The following is a 25,319-nucleotide window of genomic DNA, read 5'->3' on the forward strand; positions in this document are numbered from 1 at the left end:
TTATGTGTGTGTGTGTATATATATAAACCAAATGTATATTTTTAACCTATCTCCTTTCACTGTTGTCTGGATGTCGAATTATGGTATCTTAGACATTGTGGTGCTGTTACAGATCCCAGAGGCCATGTGCTCTCATTTTTTGTGTGTGCGCTTTGGCTTGAGTGGTTGTTCTGCCTTAAGATTTGTTGGTATTTCTCTTCTTAAGTAATGTTTGCTGTGAGCTCATTTGGTGCATTTTTCATTTCATGTATTATGACTTTTAATTCTTAATGATTTTAATATCTTTATTTTTGAAAAATTTATAATATGTGGTTTTAAGACATGTATGCTGTTTTGTCACTCTGTTATTTCTGGGTATGTTTGTATTTGAACCTTTTTTCCCATCTCCAGTATTTCTATGCCTGTGGGTCAAGATTTTTTCCTTTCATTTATTTGAATTTTATACTTGAATTTGTACCGTCTCCATTTCATTACAATGAAATTCTTTCTGATTTCCTTTTTCTATTTACAGCTCACCTCTTTAGTAGTGAAAACTTGGCAGCTGTAATCTGTGAGTCCTTCTGGATAAGATCACATTTGCTGCCTGTCCCTGTTCTCTCTCTGTGGACTTGCTCCTTCCCCTATTAGGTTCTGCGGGTGTCAGGGTGCTGTCACCGACTCCTTTCTTACTGCTCTTCACTCCAGTGACTTTGCAGCCTGTGCTGGGCTGCTTCTCCCCAGGATGTGATTCTTGGCCCATCATCCTGTTCTACTCGTCCTTGTGGCCCTTCCTTGACATCCTTCTCACCCTACCCCTGGCCACTGCCACTCTTCTCTGATGTTTTATCAGGTGGAGCTGCAGTGTGCTGCAATGTTCATGGACTCCCTCGCCATCTGGCTTGGAGTCTGTTGCAGTCTCTTTAGGCTGCTGGGGAGGAATACCATAGGCTGGGGATGACTTATGAGCAACAAGTTTATTTCTTACAATTCTGTAAAAGTATGTTTACTGAGTTTCCTGCAGTTCAGGAAGTCCAAGGTAAAGGTGCTGGTTTATTCAGTGATAAGGGTTCTTCCTAGTTCATAGATGGTCCTCTTTTTCACTGTATCTTTATGTGGTGGAAGAAAGGAGAGCCCTCTCTGGGGCCTCTCTTACAAAGGTACGGATCTCATTCATAAGGGCTGTGCCCTCATGACTGGATCATTTCCCAAAACCCACCCTTCCACATAATTTCTCATCGGGGATTAAATTCTAGCATGGGTTTTGAGAGAACACAAACATTTAGACCATAGCAGGTTCTTACTCCCTTCTTTTGCCAACCTCAGTGCCCTTTCACACCCACCTCTGTCTCCTGTTTCTTTAGCTTCACCAAATAACTTCTGGATTGCATAACTGATTATTTGGATGGAGTTTGTATAAAATATAATTGTATATAAAAAGTTGTTGGCTGAGTATTTGTATGATGTTAAGCTTCTTCATAATTTCTTTTATTCCTGAACTAATTAACTATGATGTTGTAATCTTCCTGATATAATTAATTTTTGTTTATACAGGCAGTTAGGGTAGGGACCCATCACCTTAGTCAAACCAGGGTTGAGGGATGACGTGTTTCTCCTCTATTCTAGTTGGAAAAATAAAGTATGTTTACTGAGATTCCTCCTCCTAGATGCCCCTGAACTCTAGACTTTGGTGCTCCTCTACTCTGTGAGTGCCAGGTACTCTTTATTTTCTTTCAAAAGGTGTATTTTGAAACACCTGGGTGGGAAAGTGGTGCCATGTGTTGGGCTTCTCTTGCTCACTTCCTTTGGTGCCCTCTTGTCCTTGCGGTCCTAGTTACCTTGGGACCTTCCCAGAGCCTTGGTGCCTTTGTCCGCGACCTTTTATAACAGTGCTGGGTCATAAGTTTGGTTTAAAACAAATTAGTCCATAGTACTTTATATTTCTAATTGAAAAAATTGGTAAAATTGCCATTCAAAAGATTTTAACAGATTTGTTCTTTTGAGCTTGGTTGAAATCATAAAAGATTCTATAAGGAAAAATGGTGTATTTCCACAGGCAGAATGACAGCTTGTTAGAAAGTTGTGAACACTGGAGGATTCCATTGCATCTGAGCATAGGGATTTGATATTAAGTATTTAGAATCTTAATGTGTTTGTGAAGGATGAATTGTCTTGGACAAATAAGAATTATGACTTCTCTACTTGTCAAAATTCTGATTAGTCTTTTGATTGGCAGTTTGAACTTTGGAATTTTTTTCTGTGAAATCTTGGAACCTGAATTTCCTTTTCCGATTCCACTTCTCATATGATTCCAAAATTTCCCTTCCTGCACGCTGTTGTACTTGCCTGTTTTTTTTTTTTTTTTTTTTTTAAGCAGCCCTTTATACTCAGATTTTTTCTCTTCTAGTGTATTAGCTTTCTCCTTGTCTAACTGGGTGCTAAGATACCCCAGGCTTTCTCTCAGACTCTGGAATTATTCTGCCTTTTATTTGCTACCCCCTCCCACTCCTGCATCTTTGAACACAAGTATCAAAGTTACTGTTGATTAATGCCTGAGACAATAGTAGAAGCATATTGATTCAGCTATTCTAAATGATTGAACACAGTTATTACCTCATTGTTGTTCAGGGTTAATTCCTTTACTAGAAAGGAATCTTTGTTTCATTTATGGCCTTCTCTTTATTGTTATGATTTTTTTCTTGCTTTAGCTCCTCAATTAAGCCATAAACTCATTGTAGGAACTTAATGAATGTTGGTTGAATGAATGAGTGACTGATTTAGTGCCTTTATATGTCAATCACTTCAGTTACTTTTAGCAAAGAAATTGAGATACTGGGTGCTTGATGGTGATCTTCCCTAAATTTGGTTTTGTGTGAATCTTTAAATTACAACTTTGAAGTCCTCATTGTAAATCAGTGCTTCTTTGACATTTTACATAGCTTAGTTAATACACATGAAGTGCTTCGAACAGTTCATGGAACATAGTAAATTTATAGTAAATATTAGTACTTATGACAGTGATTATAATGTACTTTAGTTTTAATTATTTTGAAATGAAGTATTTTTAAAGAGCTACATGTTTTTGAGATTAGCTACTCTGAAAATATTGAAGATCCCTTTTCCATGATTAAGTCATTGTCATGAACACCAAAAGTAATGCTCTTAAGCTGAATTTGAATTATTCTTTTCATTATTCTTTCTCATCTTTGAATTCTGCTCTCTGCAATTGCTTTTTAATGGCTTTGTGGTATCTTCTCATTTCCATTTCACCATTTGCCTTAATCCTGCCCCTCGTTGTTTCACACCTTTATGTCTTAAGCACTTCATTACTGGTTTTAGTTTCTGGCCTGTGTGTCTTTCCAGAGTCTCCTTCACATTGTGGCCAGAGTCACCTTTCAGCAGTAGACCTGTAACCCCTTCCCTCCCCTGGAACCCTTCTGATTGCTTACAGGGTAAAATCTGCACTCATGTTTGACATTGCCTACCTCAGACTTTAAGTAGCTTAACTGGCTCCCTGCCTCTTTGCTCCACCTATACTAGAGCCTTACCTGCGTAAGTTTTATTCACACGTGTCAGTCTGTGCATACTGTAAAAGTCAGTGAACTCTGAATCAGTGGTATGTGTTGTATCACTAGGAGACCAGCTACCTTCGTGGGACTCTCCTGTTGGAAGACTGATTATTAAAAATGGATAGAATTTTATTATTAGAGGTCGATGCCTTTTAGCCATAATACCCTCCTAAAATGCCTTGACACAAGAAGGAGCTAGAAATCGCATCAATCGGATGGAGTGCTGAGTTGTACATACTTGAAGGAGGATTCAGACAGAGGCCGTGAATAAAGACTAGATACTGGAGACTTTTCACAGGGACAGGGTGATACTCTGAGGATTAACAGTGTGGGTGGTCCTAAGAGTTGGTTCTATCGCAGAGACCTTCTTTGGCTGGGACACTGGTGTTAAGAAGGGCATGTTTGGTTCTACAGAACCCTATAGTTAAGTTTCTCTGTGGTCTGGTTATGGGAGTGCAACTTTTATATTGAGAACATCCAGAGACTATAAGGCAGTGTCATGGTTACATGATTCCTATTCCATCTCCTTACTTTTTCAAGGCTCAGCATAGAACCATAAGAAGTATACACCTGAGGTTTTGCTTCTTGTCAGATAGGGTTATTGATGTAGTGGATTTAGAAATAAACTAATATATAGACCTACTCAGTATTAGCCAGTGTTTAGCCTGGGAATCCATGGATGTTATCTTTTTGTTGGTCTTCCAGACTAGACTGTTCTGTCTTCTTGCCAGCTGAATTGTAAAAACATATATGTATAGATAGACAGATGATGAACGAGGTGTTAAAAAATGTTTAGTCACACAGCTTTTCCTTTGAATTGATACGTGGCTTTAGAAACATATGAAGGCTTTAATTTTTTTAAAATTTATTTTTAGTTGTAGATGGACACAATATCTTTATTTATTTATTTTTATATGGTGCTGAGGATTGAACCCAGGGCTTCACGCATGGAAGGCATGTGCTCCTCCACTGAGCTACAACCCCAGCCCCACTTTAATTTTTGAGTTAGAAATAATACCCAGAGAAAATAATCATGCTAATAGAGCTAATTTAATTAAAAGCAGATTTTTATTTACTTTTTCCTCTTGTGTATATTATTTCTCCATCATCAAAAGAAATGTATCTGGTTGCATTTATGAAGATAATGAACAGTTGTGTTTCCTTTTCATGCAGGGGCCTGAATTAATGAATAAGTATGTTGGTGAATCTGAAAGAGCAGTTAGAGAGGTAAGAAGATGAGGCCATAAGTGGCATTTTTCACAGGAGATCTACAACTTCTGTTATGTATGGTTTCCATTTTGTTTTGGGTAACAGACTCTGAAATTTCCAAATCCACATTTTAGTGATATATCTTTTTCTTCAGGCAAATATATCTTATTTGAAAATGTAATTTTTGGTTTCATCTATAGTATCATACATATGTATTTAATATCATGGTATTACCTTTATTTTTAACCACGTAAAGATAATTTTTAAGAACTAACTGCATTTCTGTATTTTTTAAAAAAGACATGTCTGTGTAAAGGAGAACACAAGATCTCATGAGATTTAAATCTTCTAAACAAGGTGGACCTTTAAATTGGATAAACTTAGTATATGAAAATTTCAGTGTACTGTCTGCTTAATTTGCCTCTTCCTGGTGATTTAGACAGCACCTCTTTCTTCACTCCTGTGTGTTGAAGGCAGGCCTTTGTTGCCAGTCCTGACTGAGGTGCTACTCCTTCATATTGGGGAAGCTGTACAACTTAGTAAATTTGTGCACAGTCAGGGCATTTGGAATCAGCAGTTTGACCACAAGTCTTGACTTTGCTAATAATCAGTGCTTGATCTGCCTCACACAGGACACTGTGTGCTCACAGCAGCCATACGAGGATAGGAACACACAAAAAGCAACAGAATAGGCCCTCATTTGTGAAATACCTGGGTATCGGGAGATCAAGAATTGGAGTACTTGATCATGAGGGAAAAAAAAAAAGTCACTTTTTTCCCTTTAAAATGGAGATGATGTTAATTGGGCAAAACTTAATTGATAATGACAGGATGAAAAAGGTGATATTTATTCATATGTATTTTTATGATAATACTACATGTGATCCAAAAATTGGGGCCCGGGTTATAGGCAGCATACATTTGGTTTCCTTGTACCTGTGCTGCCTTCTTTCTGGTGTCTTTCCACACAGCACTGCTGTGGCTCTCTGGCTAGGCTCTGATTGGTTTGTTTGATTGGCTTCTCCTCCATCCAGTCTGTGCTCCTCTAAAACTTGGCCATTTTTCTTGTCTTGGCTTTACATCAATCATTTTCCCATCTAGTCTTCAAAGAAATGAGTAAGGTGTAAGGCTTTTAGGTATGTGAGTATTTTATGTGCAAATCTGTGGTGATTTTTCATATTGTTGTTGTTGTTGTTGTTGTGTGTGTGTATTTAAATGAACGTGTTTGTGGTAGTTAACAAGAGCTTTCAGTTATTGAGCTCTTACTGTATTCCAGGCATTGTGCCAAATGCTTTTTGTCTTTTTCCCTCCCAGTTCTTAAAATTATCTTCTGAGGTACTAGGTAAGCATTTAGATTATCTCCATTTTATAGATATGGAAATTGAGATTTAGAGAAGTAATTAACAGCTGAAGATTGCACAGGTTCTCTCAGTGGTTGAGCTGAGATTTTAGCAGGTTGATTCTTTTTCACCTGCACTGTGTCCTGTATACCTGTGTGAAAGGTTGGTAGTCTTGTCTATAAGCACCATTAAAGAAGTCACTTTTACTTCCACTATAAAGTCCTGGACATTTATTTTAGACTGTATATGAAGTGATTGGGCTGGATGATTAGTACATAATAGATTTTGTTCTCAATGTAGTTTTCAAATAGTAAACAATTACAGAATTTTCTGATACTGGCTAATGTGGTACTCTTTCCACCAGATTTTCCGAAAAGCAAGAGCGTTGGCTCCTTCCATTATTTTCGTTGATGAACTTGATGCCTTGGCAGTTGAAAGGGGCAGGTAAGAAATACTTTTAAAAATTGCTGTTAAATATTAGCATTTACAATATGGAGCAAATAGCATTTCTTAAATTTTATCAGTAAATTTTTCCAGAAAAAAACATTTTTCAGTCCCTGTATTTTTTCTTTCATATCCACTAAATTATTTCATGTAATCGTTTTTTAATATTTTCTCATACCATGGACCCCCTCCCCTAAACATTTAGGGTATTTGAGTTAAATTGTACAGTTTATTATCTATAGAGGCCCATTAATACTGCCTTGCAAAATTAGGTTTGTTGTAAACAAAACTGGGTTAAACATAATTGTTTGATGTAATAGAACCTAGTTGTAATAAACAATGTTATTTATATATTTTTTTTGAGTTCTCTAGATGAAACTGGTTTCTAAAACATAATTAGATAGAATAAAATATAAATTAGTACAACTTGAATTGTTATCCAAAATGCTTGGCACCAGAAAGTGTTAAGAGATTTTAGTTTTTCAGATTATGGTATGTTTCCTTAAACTTTCCCCAAAAGATGCTCAAAAAGCTTTCGATTTGGAGCAAAAAGTTATAAATTTTACATTTTTGCATTAGGGATGCTCCACCTGTAATAGTTTGTTGCTGGGCCTCAGCAACAAAAAGTATTGATTATTATGTCATTTCAAACAGAGGTGTATTTATGTGTGTGTGTGTGTGTGTGTGTGTATCAGAACTGTGTACCTGGCTTTTTTTCCTTTACAAATATTTAGAGGTCCTTTAAGAAATATGTACTACAAGTATACCATGTTGGATAATATTAATTGTATTTTGTACTTCTTTATATATTGATTATAAAATTTATTAATCACAGTGAAGGTAGAGCAATTTATAACTCCTTGGATTCAGTCTAATAAGAAGCTTGGCTACTTTCTTCCTAAAATGACGCCTTATCAGATTAGTGTATACATCGTCACTAGGAAACTATCATTAGGGAGTAGACTGGCCTTTGTTCCCTATCCCCTCCTGTTTGATGTCCATAAATGTTTAAGTCTTTTTGCTTTGAGAGTTGAAGTACTTGCACCTTCTTATTACTTGCAAGTTTGAGATGACACAAAGGGCACAAGTAGCCCAAGTTCATCTTAACAACAAGAGAGGAAAATGAAGCCAGGGAAGTTTGTTGAAATGGTATGTCCTGTCCCTTATGTGACATCAGAACCATCTGGTTTGGGAGCCTAAAAAGGAACAGGGTGTAATAGGTTGTTAAATATAAGCCAGATAGGGGATAGACTATGGAGCAGAGTGTACTCACGAAACGTTTCTGAAATAGGGCAGGAGGATCATGAGTGAAAGGCCAGCTGTCTCAAGAAAAAACAAACAAAACCTCCACATAATATTTGATATTTAAAAAAGAAAAAAAGATAGTGCTGATGAATCAATATAATGCTGAGGAGTCCAAAGTAGAGTTCTGGTTGTGCTTTATGTGCATTGAGTATTAGGTTGTGTTTTTTTCCTGACTGTAAGAATCTCAGAACCGACCTCCTATTTTCAGTTGTTTCTCCTGCTAGAAGTAAATGTTTTATCTAATTAGATTGTTATTACTTGAAAACTAAAACAAAAGGCTGATCTGCATGTACTTTTTGTTTTTGGCTACTTGACTTAAGCACAATTTCTAGATATTGAAAACACAACAGAAATAAAAAAATTCTCAAATTACTGCACCAATATTATGTACTTTTGAACACTCTTGATGTAGTAAAACAGAAAAATTTCATGAACAAGACATTTCTACATTATACTTGGCCACAGAACACTCATTGATTTCATTCGTTCATAGCTATTTTGTTTTCTGTGATAAATTCATATTAAACCCAAGTGACTGTTCCCAAAGTGACACTGCAAATGAGACCATTCCTTCTTATCAAGCTTTTAATTTTCAAATTCAAGATATTTAACAAATTGAGCAAAGAATTATGATGTATGCTAGTTTTTATAATCTTATGCATATTAAGTTAAATTATTTTGAGCATTGAATTTTCTGAAGAGAGGGCAAGATAATCATGAAGCTGTGGATTACAGCTTGCATAGGATTGCAGTATGCATAGGATTACAGTATGCATAGGCATACTTTCTGCTCAAGCATTAGAAATCTTTGATTTTCATAAAGATGTATATTTCATGTTTATAAACATGTCTAATTAAATCCACTAATTTCTCCTCTTCCCTGCCATATTTAATAGTTTCTTTGGGACTTGAAGAATAAATAAGCCTGATATTTACTTCTCTCCTTCTATATACTCAATTAAATTATGTTGTTTTCAATGGAGTATTACTCTGCATTAAAAAATGACAAAATCATAGAATTNTTTTTTTTTGTTTTTTTGTTTTTTTTGGTCCTTTTTTATATTATGAGCTGGAAGAAACATGGTATTTTCTTTGCAACGTGTTAAATGACTTCTGCCACATTTGGGAAAATTGAAAATGCTGCTAAAGTAGCTTACTCTTTGAAAATAGGTAATATGACGGGGAATGGGCACTGGGGTGAGAAAGACTGAATTATATTGGGCCAGTAATGTACTATGTAACATTTATTTAGTGCTTACTATGTACTGTAAAATTTTACGGTAAAAATAAGGTTCCTGCATTAATCCAAAGTGTAGGACATTATACATTTGGCAATTTGCTTCATTGTTTACCTTTTTCAAGGTTATAGTGGGGAGGACAACAAACTAAGCAGTAAATAGGCTGCTGACCTGGTTTTAGGGAGTTGTTGAAGCTGGCCTAGTCCCCACTGATTGAGGAAATGAGACTAATGAATTTGGAGATTCCTAAAACAGCTTCCTTTGTCTAGGTCCTTCTAGCCAGTCACAGGACCCCCAGTCATCCTCATCAGCCTGACAGTGATTGCCTGGTGGTGGTTAGACTTCAAGGAAGACTAGAAAAGGTTTGGAACTAGGGATAAATCTGTAGGATTGATAGTTGGAGAGGCCCATCTTGTTTATTTAATTAATTTCCAAATAATGTGACTTGCTGTGTTTGGCTCCTGTTCACTACATTATGACCTTTTGCTGTCTTAACCCCAGGAATTGTAGGTTCTATTTTCATCTCCATTTTCAGGTGAGGAAACTTGGGCATGCAGATAGATAAATGCCTTACTTTTGTGTTGAGATCCACAGCCAAGTCGGGATTGCCTGGGCACTTATGGACATGCATCACTTATAGCAGAACTGAGATTTGAATTCAGATGTTTTGACTCTAGAGTGGATACTCTGAGGCACTTTTTATCTCAAGTGTTATACTACATAGTCATGTCTAAGTAATTAACTTTCAAGCTTATATCTGTTGTTCTTTTTCTGTGACTTCTTGTAAGTGATGACACCGTGTGCCTCACTGGGCAGTTGTAAGTCTCTTTGAGAGTGTTCATTCATTTACTTGCTCAGTAAATCCATACTAGGTGGTGTTTCTGTTGCAGGCTTTGTATGGGGGCCAAAATGGTGAACAGAATGCAGGGCCTTGGTTTCTAATAATAATGCAAACTATAGGTAGTGGAACTATATGCATCAGGAGAGATTCACAAAGTACCTAGCATTCAGGAACTGCTTAGGAAACTTTAAAGCTGCTTCCAGTAATGTCTACAAAATATTTTTTAAATTTTAATAACTTACAATAGATAGGAATGTGACAATAAGATAGAATTGAATCCTACACCAACACCAGCAGATCTTACATTCTAGTCGAGGAAATTTGGGACTTAGAAATAAGTATTCTGCAGATTCCAGGCTTTATGGTATTTCATGAGTATGAAATGCCATCAGTTCTCAGATGTCATTATTTTATGTAGCCTTACTGAAGAAAAATGCTGCCTTAGACTATACGATGAAGGTGGGTTGCCGCAGTCTGGCTGGGCACAAATCACGAGCCACTGAAGCAGGAACAAACTTTATTTTTTGAACTGCAAGAAAACACTTCACACAGGCTCCCGGGGAATTCTTCTGAACGCCACGCGGCTCGTCCAGGAACCCCAGCCGGAAATCTCTCTCCCGGAAATCCCTCCTCCTGCACTTCCCCAACCAATGGGAACTCTCGGGGAATCCCCGGGAATCTCCAAGAGAACTCCAAAGTAGCTCGAGAACTCAAAAGTAGTGGCCGAGGCAGATAGTAATGCCTCACCTGTCAACTAATACTGTTGGCAAAATGTCAGGGGCCATACAGACTCAGCCGTGGCTCTCAGCATCTCCCCCCTTCTGTTTAATTAAACAACAAGCAATGTGGCTTAGGGACCATGCCTGTCATAGATTGTCCAATTCAACATATGGTTCTTACCCGTCATTGGATGAGCTGACCTCTAGGCGTGAGCCTCCTGTCTTAGGTTGGTACCACTACAATTGGATCATACCCGTCACTGACTACCGGTCCAGCATACAGCCATACTTGTGGATAGGCCTTTGCACCAGTGGGGGGGTGAGGTTCTTTGCCTCACCTACGTTGGCCCTCAAATTTAGACCATCACTAGTAGAAGGGAGGAGGATGCAAAATGCCACGACACTAAGCCAATTGAGGGCTCCTTTGAAAAATTGTACCACCGGTGACACCATCAGCAAAAATACTCCAGCACTACCACAATTCGCTGCACCAACAGATAGTTCACAATGCATACAAATGCTACATAGTCCAGGCAAGGTCTGCAAGCAGTTCAAAGCAGAGGAATCTGTCAATATGTCCATTTCCTCCCAAAGTAAATCGACTCCTTGATTGAGCATTACTTGTTGAGTTATTATTCATTGATGCATCAGTTTATACAGTTTGTTGTGATAACTATCGAAGAAGCTGTAGTTTGGTTTTATGTTTGTCTTCACCGGCACTGGGATGAAGATAGGAATTCTGGCAATGATGCTAAGAAAAAAATTATGTAACATTCCAACAGGCACTAAGAAAACAATTTTTTGAACAATTTACATTATCCTGAACAGAATTATTAAATATAATGAGAAGGAAAGGTGAAAGTAAACAAACAGATCTGTTAACCTCCTTATTTGTTCACATATTAAAACAATTTTCAACAGCTGTTTACCCAATCTAAATTAAACCATTAAAATCACGTGAATAAAAAAATTCGGATCCATTTATTCATGAGCGCTCCTCATATATGATATATGGACATACGCACATACAGACATACAACACAAAACAGAAGTGTGCACACATAACATACAACACATAAGACAATAGTAAAGGCCTTGTAGCTTTACCTAGGTGAAATCTCCATTGCAATGCTTAAAAACTCCACAGTCAAAAAATAAAACTGATCAGAAAAACATTAACCTAGGTTTATATGAGCTCAAAAATAAAATAGAACTTTATGATGTGGGAAAAGGCAAATAATAAAATAAATATTGAAAAAAGCATCCTGGTTAATCACTGTCGCAGATGTAAGAATAGCCAAACTGGAGTTCTGGATATCAGCTGTTATGGATTTGAGTCAAATCATCTTCCTTTTGGCCTGTAGAAATTGTTTTAGTTAATCTCTCTGGAATCCAAATCGGCTGCTGTTCTCCCTGTGGAAAAACACAAACAGAACCCCGACTCCAGACAATCACTGGGTCAGGACCTTTCCATTGTCCTGTTAGAATATCCTTCCAAAGTACCTTAGGCTTATGTACATTTTTTGGACACATATGCCTTTCCGCAGCACTAAGCCCTGAGGAATCCAAATTTAAAAAGTTTAGAGTAAAAAGGGTTATTTTAAGTTTATCTTTGGGTGACATATACCCCTTTCCAATTCCCTCTTTTTGCTTTAGTAAGTACATTTTAATAGTTTGATGAGCTCTTTCAACTATGCCTTGTCCCTGTGGATTGTATGGAATTCCTGTTATATGAGTAATGCCAAATGATGAGCAAAATTGTTTAAAAGAGGTAGAAGTATAACCAGGACCATTATCTGTTTTTAACTGTTTTGGAACGCCCACAGTGGCAAAATTTTGTAAGCAATGAGCTATAACATCTTTAGTTTTTTCTCCGGAATGAAGGGAGCCCATCAAAAATCCAGAAGAAGTATCAACTGTAACATGCAAATATTTTAATTTTCCAAATTGTGGCAAGTGTGTGACGTCCATCTGCCAAATATGGTTAGGTATCAGTCCTCTAGGATTGACTCCAAGATTAACTTGTGGTAAAAAGGTCACACAATTTTGACATTGTTTTATTATTTGTCTAGCTTGTTCCTTAGTTATTTTAAAACGCTTTTGTAAAGTATTAGCATTGACATGGAACCTTTTATGAAAATGTGTAGCTTCTTCTAGTGTAGAGAAAATATGTATGTCATGTGTAGTTTTATCTGCTAAATCGTTGCCCAAACTAAGGGCTCCAGGCAATCCTGTATGTGCTCTGATATGTCCTATAAAGAATGGATCTTTTCTGTCCCAGATTAGACTTTGTATAGCAGAAAACAAAGAGAAAACAGTAGAGGAAGGGGAAATCCTGCCAGCATCTTCAAGGGATACTATAGCATTAACTACATACTGACTATCAGAGAATAAATTAAATACAGAATCTTTAAACATCACAAAAGCTTGTAAAACTGCATTAAGCTCTACCTTTTGAGCTGATTGTTTGGGTACTAAAAATGTAAAAGTTTGATCAGGGGTAACTACTGCTGCTGTACCATTATTTGACCCATCAGTGAATATATTTGGAGCATTCATGATAGGTGTTTTTCTTGTCATTTTTGGAAAAATTACAGGATGCAATGACCAAAAAGACAATAAAGGATTAGATGGTAAGTGGTTATCAAATGAAACATTAGATTTGCACATGATTATTGCCCAAGTATTTAACTCATTAGCTAACTCATCAATTTGATTCATAGTATATGGAGTAATAATTTTATTGGGAGAAATTCCAAACACTCCCTTTGCTGCTTTTATTCCTTTGAGTATTAATTGTCCTACAGCCTCAGGATACCTAGTAAGAATAGTGTTAGGAGAATAAGATAAATGTATCCATAATAATGGACCTTCTTGCCAAAATACTCCTGTAGGAATATTTTTTGTTGGTAGTACAATAAATAATAAAGGCAAACTTATATCAATTCTATCCAAATGCATATTTTCCATATATGTTTCAATGATTTTTAATGCCTTTCTTGCTTCAGGCGTTAACATTCGGGGTGAATTTGGATCTGATGGACCTTTTAGGATATCAAATAAAGGTCCCAACTCTCCTGTTGGTATACCTAAATAAGGCCTTATCCAATTTATGTCTCCTAATAACTTTTGAAAGTCATTAAGTGATTTGAGTTGATCTACTCGTATTTGAATTTTTGGTGGACGGACCATGGTTGAGGATAATAGAACTCCTAAATAATTAATTGGAAAATTTAATTGTACTTTATCTATTGCTATCTCTAGATTATAATTTTTTAATAAGTTTGTAAGTGTGGCATAACATTCTAGCAATGTGTTTTTATCTTTGTGTGCTAATAATACATCATCCATATAGTGAAATATTTGTAGTTCAGGATTTTGATTTCTAAGTGGCTGGATTACTTTGTTAACATAAATTTGACACATAGTTGGGCTGTTAGCCATCCCTTGAGGGAGTACTTTCCATTCATATCTCTGATCAGGACCTTCATGATTCAGTGCAGGGATAGTAAATGCAAAACGTGGACTATCCTCAGGATGAATTGGAATTGAAAAAAAACAATCTTTAATATCTATAACTAAAACATACCAGGTTTTTGGCAAAGCAGACAATTGAGGAATCCCTGATTGAGCAGGTCCCATAATAACCATCTCATTATTAATGGCTCTTAAATCTTGCAATAATCTCCATTTACCAGATTTCTTTTTGATGACAAAAATGGGAGTATTATGGGGAGATACAGAAGGTTGTATATGTCCTTCTGCTAATTGTTGTTTGACCAGGTCATGGGCTGCTTGTATCTTTTCTTTAGTCAGGGGCCACTGAGGAACCCATACTGGTCTTTCTGATTTCCAAGTAATTTTTATTGTCTCAGTGGCCCTTTCTGAAAATCCAACCCATGTCTGTCTGTTCCTTGATCTATTTGTATTGGTGCTGCTATACCTTGTTCTTGTTTTTCTAATCTTTTTCCTTTCCTAAAACCTTGTCTAGTCATAATAGTGGGTGCATTTTGGTTGATGTTATTTGTTAATGTCAAACCTAATTGATCTAGGACATCTCGTCCCCATAAATTTACGGGAAGATGATCCAATACATATGGCTGTATAGTTCCTTCACATCCTTCAGGATCCTTCCAATCTAATACCATTGCACTTCTATGGGGATTAGTCGCCACTCCTAGGCCTCGAAGCGTTTGAGTGGCTTGTTGTAATGGCCAATGTTTTGGCCATTCTTGACGAGAGATGATGCTAAGGTCTGCACCTGTATCCAGTAGCCCATTAAATTCATGTCCTTGAATATTTAGTTTTAGCATGGGGCGAGAATCTAAATTTAAAGAAAGCATAGCCCAATCTACACCTGTGGAGCCTAATCCCTTGGAACCTCTTTCTACAGTACGACTGGAAAATTTATCATGTAGGCTGGGTATTATTAGTAACTGTGCTATTCTATCTCCTGGTGAAATTACTGATATACCCTTTGGAGAACTGGCTATAATTTTTATTTCACCTTCATAATCGGGATCAATTACCCCAGGACTTATCATAAGTCCTTTTAGAGTAGAAGAGCTGCGTCCCAATAATAAGCCTACTGTTCCTTTGGGAAGAGGTCCTTTCACCCCTGTGGGAATGATTTGAACTCCCATCTCTGGAGTTAGTACTGCTCTGGCGGAGGCGCAGATGTCCAACCCTGCGCTCCCTCTGGTTTGTCTGATGAGGGATCTGATGGACAATGTGTCCTGGGCACTACCCTGATGGGGTTGCTGGGTTCCTCCAGTGCTCCGTATATTTGTGGTTTTGGGCCCCGGAGCATTGGGCCCCCCTGTCCATTTTTTGGCAATGGAGCCCGATGCCTTTCTCCACGATATCGTGGATAAACACCTGGTCCTTGTTCGTTTTTTGATAATGGAGTACCCTCTATGGTGGTTTGAGAACGGCATTCATTAGCCCAATGTCTCCCTCTACGGCATCGTGGGCAAATACCTGGTATTCTACTCCTTTGATACCTAGTTTTGTTAAACCCTCCTCCAATGGGGCAATTCCTTTTAAAATGTCCTGTTTGTTCACAATTGTAGCATGTTCTTGGCCTGGCATCTAAAGCCTGTTTTACTGCAGCTGCCACAATTTGCCCTTGTTCATTAATGTCTCTGGCATCTAAAGCCTGTTTTACTGCAGCTGCCACGACTTGCTCTTGTTCATTAATGTCTCTACATAATTTAATATATGTGTTTAAATCTTCATGTTTCCATGGTCTAATGATATCTCTGCACCAACGATTCGCTTGCTCATAAGCCAGGTGTTTTAGTAATGGCATTGCTTGTTCTGTATTCCCAAAAACTCTGGTAGCTGTTTGAATAAGCCTATCTACAAATTCAGCGTAAGGTTCATTAGTTCCTTGTATTACTTTAGATAATTGTCCTTGTATATCTCCATGCCCCTGTAGAGTTTTCCATGCCCTAACCACATCTACAGCAATTTATGCGTATACGCCAGGATCATATTCAGTTTGTTGCCATTGACCCTCATAAGGTCCTTTTCCTAACAACATATCTAGATTTCTTTGAGGGTAACCGGCTGCTGCATTTCGCCTAGCTGTCTCCCTGCAAAATTCCTCATTGGCAACCTTCCGTAACAAATATTGTCCTCCATTTTGCACAGATTTACACATACTAGCCCAATCTGCTGGCGTCATGTCCAAGTTGGTAATGGATTCGACCATGCTTACAGTGAAGGGTGCTTGAGGACCCTAGGTTGTTACAGCCTCCTTTAACTGCTTCACTGTTTTGAAATCTAAAGCACGGTGAATTCGCTGCCCTCCTGCGTGCTCAAGTACAGGGCATGCTAATCTTTGAGGTCCTGTCTCAGGATCCCATCTATGAACTACGGGGGTTGAGGACCACTCAGCTATCTCCATAGGGGGAGCTGTTGGTGGAATTACGCCCTCTGGTGATAGAACGGTGTTAGTAGCAGCCTCCTGTTGTGGCTTTTTCCCTAATTGCTGTTTCTCCTCTAAGCTTTCTTCCTTTAAATTTTCTTCCTCTGTCTGACTAGCTCTAGAGACCTTCTCTTTTGCTTGATCTAAAATGTCTTTCTCCATGGTCTGAACCTCTAACAATTTACTTAACAGTCTTTCAGTTTGTTTTTTACTAATTTGTAATCTGTTATAAAGATAACGCAACCCAATAACACAAAACAAAGCCGAAACAGAATGAAACAAAAACGGAACAAAAAATCGTTGTATCAATTTTCCTATTTTCTTGACATGTGCATTTGGGGTCTATTTCTATCTCTTCCTCAGGGGCGAACAACTTCAAACCTTGAGCCAACCATTTTTCCCAGTCTGCCTGAGAAAGTTCTAGGGATAGGCAGCTTGAAACAAAAACAAAACAAATCAAAACAAGAACACATTGTTTTTTTAAAATGGTCACCCATTCTCTCGCCTTCCCTTAGGGGCAAGCAATTTCACTTACCCCCAAGCTTCAGACGTTCCCCGCAAGGGTCACCAATTGCCGCAGTATAGCTGGGCACAAATCACGAGCCACTGAAGCAGGAACAAACTTTATTTTTGAACTGCAAGAAAACACTTCACACATGCTCCCCAGGAATTCTTCTGAAAGCCATGCGGCTCATCCAGGAACCCCAGCCGGAAATATCTCTCCCGGAAATCCCTCCTCCTGCACTTCCCCAACCAATGGGAACTCTCGGGGAATCCCCGGGAATCCCCACGAGAACTCCAGAGTAGCGCAAGAACTCAAAAGTAGTGGCCGAGGTGGATAGTAATGCCTCGCCTGTGAACCAATACTGTTGGCAAAATGCCAGGGGCCATACAGACTTGGCCGTGGCTCTCAGCAGTGGGTGCACTGGCTCATGCCTCTAATCCTAGCTACTTGGGACCCTGAAATAGGAAGATTGTTAGTTCCAGGCCAGCATGGGCAACATAGGGAGACCCTGTCTCTTCAAAAAACAAAAGAGGTAAGGAAAGGAGATGTTCCTGAGAAAACTCCAGCTATAAGAGACATGGAGTTTATAAATTTAAAATGTGAAGAAAAGTTTTTAATCTCAGTAATAGAAAACAGAAACACTTGTTACTTGAGACGAAAAGAAGGCAGTCTGCTCTTTCACCTTGCTGGTCCCTGCTCATCCAGCACTAGGAGGAGGCACTTGACCACTGAGTACATCCCCAGCCTTTTTAATTTTTCATTTTGGGACAGGGTATCACTGTGTTGCCTAGGCTGTCTTAAACTTTTGATCCTCCTGTCTCACCTTCTGAGTCACTGAGATTACAGTAGATTAACTAGTGCTTTATATGAAACTGTAAAAGTTGAGATATTGTTTTATGTGTAGAATGTAAAAAAAGATTAGATGTATGAAAACATGAAAAAGGTTAGGTGCTCAGCTAAAAGCTGACTGACCAACTGCTATTCTTTTGAGGCACAAAATAATCTGTGAATGGTAATAACTGCTTTCTTGTGTGGCTTTTTCTGCTCTTAATAGTTCAGAATTGAGAGTAAGAGAGCCTGACCTGCTTTCATTGAAAATGGAGATGCCAGGCTTAGCAGCAGTCGCAGAAAGGTCTGAGGTTGTAAAATAGTGATCAGCACTCCTGGCCCTTTCCCAGCACTCCTGGCCCTCGGTCATTCAGTGATGTCACACTGCACACTATAGAGGGAACTTTAAGGCACCACTTCTCTAAATAACACTTTTGAGCTGGGATATAAATTTTTTAAATGTGATTTTTATTATGATTTTTAAAATTTCATACAATCATTAAATGTTGTAGCTGGGAAAGTTCTTAGAAGTCATGTGGTATAACATTTTATTCTTTAGAAGGAATAAGAGCCTTTTAGATTTTAAGAGAAGAGGCATATTGACTCCTTTGTGGCTAGACCAACCTGACCCATGTCTTCAGGTATTGCTTTTTGTGTTAGACTGTGGCTACCACTGCCTCTTGGGCCTTCAAGGTTGAGGATGCATGTATCTGTAAATATTTAAAGAATACTTTTTATGCTGGGTGTAGTGGCACATGCCTGTAATTCCAGAAATTGGGGAGACTGAGGCAGGAGGATAGCAAGTTCAAGGTCAAGCATGAGCAACTTAGGTCCTAAGCAACTTGGGGAGACTGTCTCAAAATAAAAAGTGTTGAGGATGTGGTTCAGTGGTTAAGTGTCCCTAGACTTAGTCCCCTGTACCAAAATAAATAAATAAATAAATAAAATTTCAAATAAGAATGCTTTTTATCTTTTAAGAAGCTCCAATAATAACTCCTTACTAGATACTTTTAACCCCTGTTATTGACCATTGACTACATCCCCAGCCTTTTTAATTTTTCATTTTGGGACAGGGTCTCATTGTGTTGCTTAGGCTGCCTATGTTAAAATGTGCTATTTCCTGGTATGCAGTTTTTATTTCAATTTGTACTTACTTGCTGTACATGTGGAATTTTCTCAATGATAAACTTTTGGGGTGGTGGGGGGGGACCTGAGATTGAACCCAGGGTGCTTAACCATTAATCCACATCCCCAGCCCTTTTTTTATATTTTATTTTGAGACAGTCTCTCATTGAGTTGCTCAGGGCCTTACTAAGTTGCTGAGGCTGGTTTTAAACTCATGATCCTCCTGCCTTAGTCTCCTGAACTGCTGAGATTATAGGCCTGTGCCATCATACCTGGTACATTGGTCAAGTTTTAACAGTGAATAAATACTAAGGAAAACAGAGCAAAGCAAAATGGAAAACATGTAACAGATTTATTATTATTGAATTCTGTTTGTTGGGTTTGTCTGTACATCGTGGTTAAGTAATTGTAACATAGGCTAAAAGATGAGTTTCCTTAGAGCGGTGGCCAGTTACAGCACCTCACTAGGAACTACAAGTTACTGTTTGCTGTTCTTGTAGGATGTGTAAGTTTTCCATTGTAGCTGCCTTTCCTAAATGTACATGGACAAGTATAATAGGTACTGCTTTTGGTTTAGAGCAGTTTGTGTTTAGCTAGCTCTCTTTAGGTTTTTATTTTGTTGTTACTGTTATTTGTTTCTTTCTTCCAAACTGAGTATTGTCTGTGGAGGTAAGAGGAAACAAATTTAGGAGTTTACCGTTTGAAACTGTTAAAAATGTATTCTAAAGTGTTTTAAAATTAAAAATGGATACATAAGGAGCTGGTATTGTAGCTCAGTGGTAGAATGCTTGCCTCCCATGCGAGGCCCTGGGTTTGATCCTCAGCAACACACAAAAATGAATAAAAATAAAGATATTCAGTCCAAATAACTAAAAACAATATTAAAAAAAAATGGATACATACGATGCTGTTCTGTGATATAAGAATCTTATAAAAGGGTGAAATAAAATTTTATTTCATTTGAGGAATTTTAAAGGAGAAATACATGTCTTCTGTGAAATATTTAGTTTTGGGAAATAAAATCAGTATAATAATTAGTTTCATGGCAGTGAGGTTTAAGATAGGCATCAGCACATCTTTTCTGTACAGATTAGTTAGTAAACATTGTCAGCATTGGAGGCCACACATTTTCTTACAACTGTTCATCTCTGCTGGCATAGTATGAAAGTATCCATAGAAAATATGTGATTACAAGGAAAAGCAACTTGCAGGCCAGATTTGGGTTTTGGCTATGGTTTGTCAGCCCTTCTTTTAACATATAACACTGTCCCTTTGGTCCATTGCACTGTTTCTTTTGGATAGGGATAATTTAGAAAAGGGTCTTGCCTTCTGAAAGGAAAAAATTATTATTTAGTGACGCCTAGCTTCAGTGTTACATAGCTAACCTTTTTTCCCCCCAAATATTGTATTGCCTGTCTGTAGCAGATAATAATTGTTTTCATTTCGTTATGTTTGTAATTAAACATTTGTATTTAAATTTTTTCTTAGAGTTGATTTTGATTTCCTAGGATGTTAGTTTTATGGTTTTTGCTTTTGTACTAAATCTTTGGCAGTTGGCCAACATTATTTTGCCATCCATCAAACACTGTCACTATGGTGTTCTCCAGCCAGGTCTCACTGATCTGTGGAAATAAAGGGCACAGGCAGTATGCAGGATTTACCACAGTTTCCTCCTCTAACAAATGGCAAATTAAATAAGTCTGAGTCTTACCTCTTTTGTTTAGAAGTGAATAGAGATATCAGTAGTAAGTTTCTGAATGTGAAGATTTTAATTAAAAATAAGGACTTAAGCAGATTTGCTTCGGTGCTACATAACAACACAGAATCACAGATAGTTAGAGCCAGAAGGACCTTTGAGTTTATGATTGAAATTGTATGCCTGGTTGGTAGATATCATGAAGGGAACAGTGTTCTTATTCTCTTCTCTCAGATATCCAGTACAGTGCCTAGCACCAGGGCACACAGATATTCAAATGACATGAATATCTGAGTAGTCTGAAAAGGGAATGGAGGCTCAGAGGAAGTAGAGATTTTGATCACTCTGGACATGAGCAGAATTCAACTTCACCACATTTTCGTGTCATTGGCCAAGAGATTTTCTTTTGCAGTTAAACTCTGAGGCTGTCTAATGAAATTTTATCACCTATACCATTGTCTTCTGGCAAAGAATCATATATAAGCTTTGCAGTTCACCTTTCAGACAGCTTTAAAGAGAATGGAGTAAAAAAAATTCAGGTGTATTTGTATACAACAAATTGAAAAGTAGGTCTGGACTCAGAATTTGTCAGTTATGCTAACGATACAGAAATGATAGGTATATTTTATAGTGTAGCTGTTAGTAAAAGTGAAGGGTAACAACAGATAACAACAAAAATGAAGATCATACTTTTTGACCGATGAGAACATTTTGAAAAAGATACTGCCAATTTTTGGAAGTTTCTTCATTTTACTGTCTGCCCATAGGGCCATCCAGAGAATTTGCGAGTCTTTTTTCAAGTAAGTAAGCACTGAAGTCACTAGGTCGCAAGTTCTATATGTCTGTAAGTAACTTAGAACATATAAATGGTGGTCATGAGTCATCAAAGACAAATGCTGTATGAAATTCTCCTCCCACCCACACCCAAAAGCTAAGTTTGTTTAGAAGGCACACAGGTACAAAAGTGTAGAATAAAACAAGTGAAGAAAACTTTTGGTATAAATCCAAAAAAGCAAAAGACCAGGGATTTTCTTCTTATTAGTCTTTTCCCTGGGCTAAGCATTTCTTTTTTTATTGTTATTTTTTTGGTACCGGGGATTGAACTCAGGGGCACTCTACCAGTGAGCCACATCCCAGCCCTATTTTTGTATTTTTTTAGAGACAGGATCTCACTGAGTTGCTTAGTACCTCACTTTTATAAGGCTGGTTTTAAACTTGCAATACTCCTGTCTCAGCCTCCTGAACCCCTGGGATTACTGGCGTGTGCCACCATCCCTGGCTCTGAACTAAACATTTCTGCCTCCAAGTACACACTCTGAAGGTGTGTTACTGAAAATATTTTTCCTGTTTTAGAAGGATTTTTATTTTTTATTTTTTGACTGATTGATTGGTACTGGTGATTTAACTCAGGAATGCTTTATCACCAAGCTCTATTCCCAGCTCTTTTATTTTTATTTTTTAAAATTTTGCAGTGGGGTCTTACTAATTTGATTAGGGCCTTGCTAAATTGTCCAGGCTGGTCTTGAACCTGCAATCCTCCTGCCTCAGCCTCCCAAGTTGCTGGGATTATGGTGTGCACCGTAGTGCCTTGTCTAAAAAAATCACTTTTCTAAAAAAATGTTTTTTAAATGGACACAATACTTTTATTTGTTTATTTTTTTATGTGGTTCTGAGGATCAAACCCAGTGCCTCACACATGCTAGGCAAGTACGCTACCACTAAGCCACAACCCCAGCCCTAAAAATCATTTTAAATTACAAAAATATCTGGAAAATATAGTTAACATCTTTATGTGGAAATTTTTATTGTTCTAAAATGAATCGCTCCATGAGGACTTACGAAGAGCCAGGCTATTACTGTATGTGAGTGGGCAGTAAACAGTCAAGATGAAAATGTGAAGTCCTCCACCATATATAACAGGTTTCTGCCAACATTCTTGTGGAGACAAATGTCTTCAGTTGTGTTTTATACAGACTGCTTGTTCACTGGTTGCAGGAGAATTCAGAGGAGCAGCTCTATTCTTAATGTAAGGGGTGGGAGTTGGTTTTATGGCAGAGTTTAAGGAAGTTTGATTCTTTCTACCATATTGTAAATAGGCCAGGTTTGGAACTGAAATGTCCATCTGAATGTATTTGTTTACCTGTGCCATTCCTGGGTTCTGAAAATCTTCTAAGAGATATCATACTCATGCTTTATTTTAGTAAATACTTATGTGTCAGACATTCCTTTAATTTAATTCATTAAGATAACTTTAAAGATCATAGGTGCCTTCTCAGTCAGAGTGGTAATGCTCATAACTACTATCAACATTTCCTTTACGCCAAGTATTGTACTAAGTCCTTTCTAGGTTTTATTAATTTTGAAGAAGTGTCTTAGACCATTCGGGCAATCACACAGAATACCATAAATAAAATAAATTTATTCTTCCCAATTCTGGAGGCTAGGACATCCAAGATCAAAGTGCTAGATTTGTGACTGATAAGGGCTCACTGCTTCATAGATTGCCATAGTATGTTGGAAAGGGCAAGGGTGCTCTCAGGCTTCTTTTGAAAGGGAAACAAATCTCACTTAATGAGGACACTATCCTAAAGACCTAATCCCTTCCTTTAGACCATTTCCTCATACTGTCACCTTGGGGTTAGATTTCAACATATAAATTTTGGGAGAACAGAAACTTTGGATAGTTGGAAGGAAGATACGGTCTTTCTGTGTCTGTCTCTCTCTCTCTGGTAGTGGTACTGGGAATTGAATGCAGGACACTCTACCCCTGAGCTATATCCCCTGCCTTTTTTAATTTTTTTTTTTTTTTTTTAAATTTTGAGACAGGATCTTACCAATGAGCCCTGTCTGGCCTCAAACTTGGGACCATCCTTTGTAGCCTCTTGACTAGCTGGGATTACAGGCATTTGTCTGCTTGGCCCTTCTCACATTTCAATTGAGAAAACAGGTTTAGAGACATTAAGCAACTCTCCCAAAAAGTTATTTAAAAAAATATGTTGTAAAAGTGGCTTTTGAACCCAAGTTTAGCACATATCAAAGCTCTTTCTCAGTTTCAGAGCATCCCTTCAAAACTCAGTGAAAGTTTTGCTGGAATGTTTTATTTTAAAAAAGTATATTGCATAACAATTTATTATGATTACTACAGAATTTTTTTTCTATCAGTTTTTATAGCTCTATTGTAGTAGAAAATGATACATGTTTTAAAAAACCCTTTCTCAGCTTCATTTTTTAGACAGCTTTATTTCAGAAAATGAATTTGATCTGATGTGTAGTGATTTTTTAAATAATTGTCAGATTATGTTCATAACATCAGCCTGTGCAAGTTCATGAGGGAGAAAAAGCTCTCAAAGAGTTGCTTTTGCAGGATGTAAATGGAACTGAATTTAAGGATCAGTTGTTTCTTTGATGCTATATTTGAGCTAAAACTATAAAAATATTAATAATAAGTATTGCCTGTGTTAGCTTGGAATTTTTATTGGGAAGTCCATGGAAAAATGGAAAAATACATCCATCATTCTCTATGTTAACAGTTTATACAGATCTATAGTTGTGTAGAACATATATATCTTACACGGGTCTAGAAGAAATGAGAGTGATACCTCACTGTGTATCTGTCTGCGTTTTATACCACAGCTTATTAATCTAAAATAGCTTATTTACTCTTAGGTTCATGCTGAATATTAATCACAATGTGATAGCATAGTTTATCAAATAGATGATTGCTAGAAAATTCAAGGCATTATTGATTCTTGACATTCATCAAATGGGTAAGTTTTGGTGATAACTTCTTAATATTTTATCAGTACAACTAATTATTTCCTTTAGAGGTTACTAAGGAGATTTTAATTTTTCTCCTGAATGGTGATTTAAAATGGCTGCAGTAGCCATTTTAATGGTACACTGGCACATTGGTGTATTTGGTTTACAAAATTCTTTGAAGTCATTCAGCTTTGTAGTATGATGAGACAGGTACAGGCTCTGGAGTTGACCAAATGATTTCAAACCCCGCCTCTTTTCCTGACTAGTTGTGCACTCTGGACAAGTTGCTCACCCTCCTTGTGCCTCATTCTTTCACCTCACAGTGGTGTCTGCCTTGTTGCTCTGTTACTAGGATTAATGAACTAATACTTAAGTGCATGGCACAGAACAAATTAGACCTAAGTGTCACCTTTTATTGACCCAGATGCTCCTCATCTTACAATGAATTCTGTCTTGATCAACCCTTCCTAAATTGAAAGTGCATCAAATATCCCTAACCTACTGAACATCATGGCTTAGTGTAGTCTGCCTTAAACATACTCACAGCATTTAGATGACTCTGAAGCTGGGCAGAATCATCTAACTCAAAGCCTATTTTATAGTAAGTATTGAATAGTTCATGGAGTTTTTTGGTGTGTGTCTTTTTTTTTTTTTAAATTTTAATTTTTAGTTTTTTTTTAATTTTTTATTGTTGGTTGTTCAAAACATTACAAATTTCTTGACATATCATATTCCACACTTTGATTCAAGTGTGTTATGAACTCCCACCTTCACCCCATACACAGATTGCAGAATCACATCAGTTACACATCCATTGATTTACATATTGCCAT

General features: G+C 37.4%; 1 protein-coding gene across 6 annotated transcripts in view; it reads left to right on the top strand.

Moving 5' to 3' along the window:
- Positions 1–25,319, top strand: part of Spata5 (spermatogenesis associated 5) — a 371,863-nt gene that overhangs the window by 190,340 nt on the left and 156,204 nt on the right. For 5 of the 6 annotated variants that reach the window (XM_048812010.1, XM_048812011.1, XM_048812012.1 and 2 more), the window contains 2 exons: positions 4,719–4,772; positions 6,459–6,538. In XM_048812010.1, the coding sequence (XP_048667967.1) occupies positions 4,719–4,772; positions 6,459–6,538 (134 nt within the window). The remainder of the gene's footprint in view (positions 1–4,718; positions 4,773–6,458; positions 6,539–25,319) is intronic. The other variant, XM_048812009.1, reaches the window with a different exon arrangement.

This window comes from Marmota marmota, unplaced genomic scaffold (assembly GCF_001458135.2).
Source record: "Marmota marmota marmota unplaced genomic scaffold, marMar, whole genome shotgun sequence".
Taxonomy (NCBI): Eukaryota; Metazoa; Chordata; class Mammalia; order Rodentia; family Sciuridae; genus Marmota; species Marmota marmota.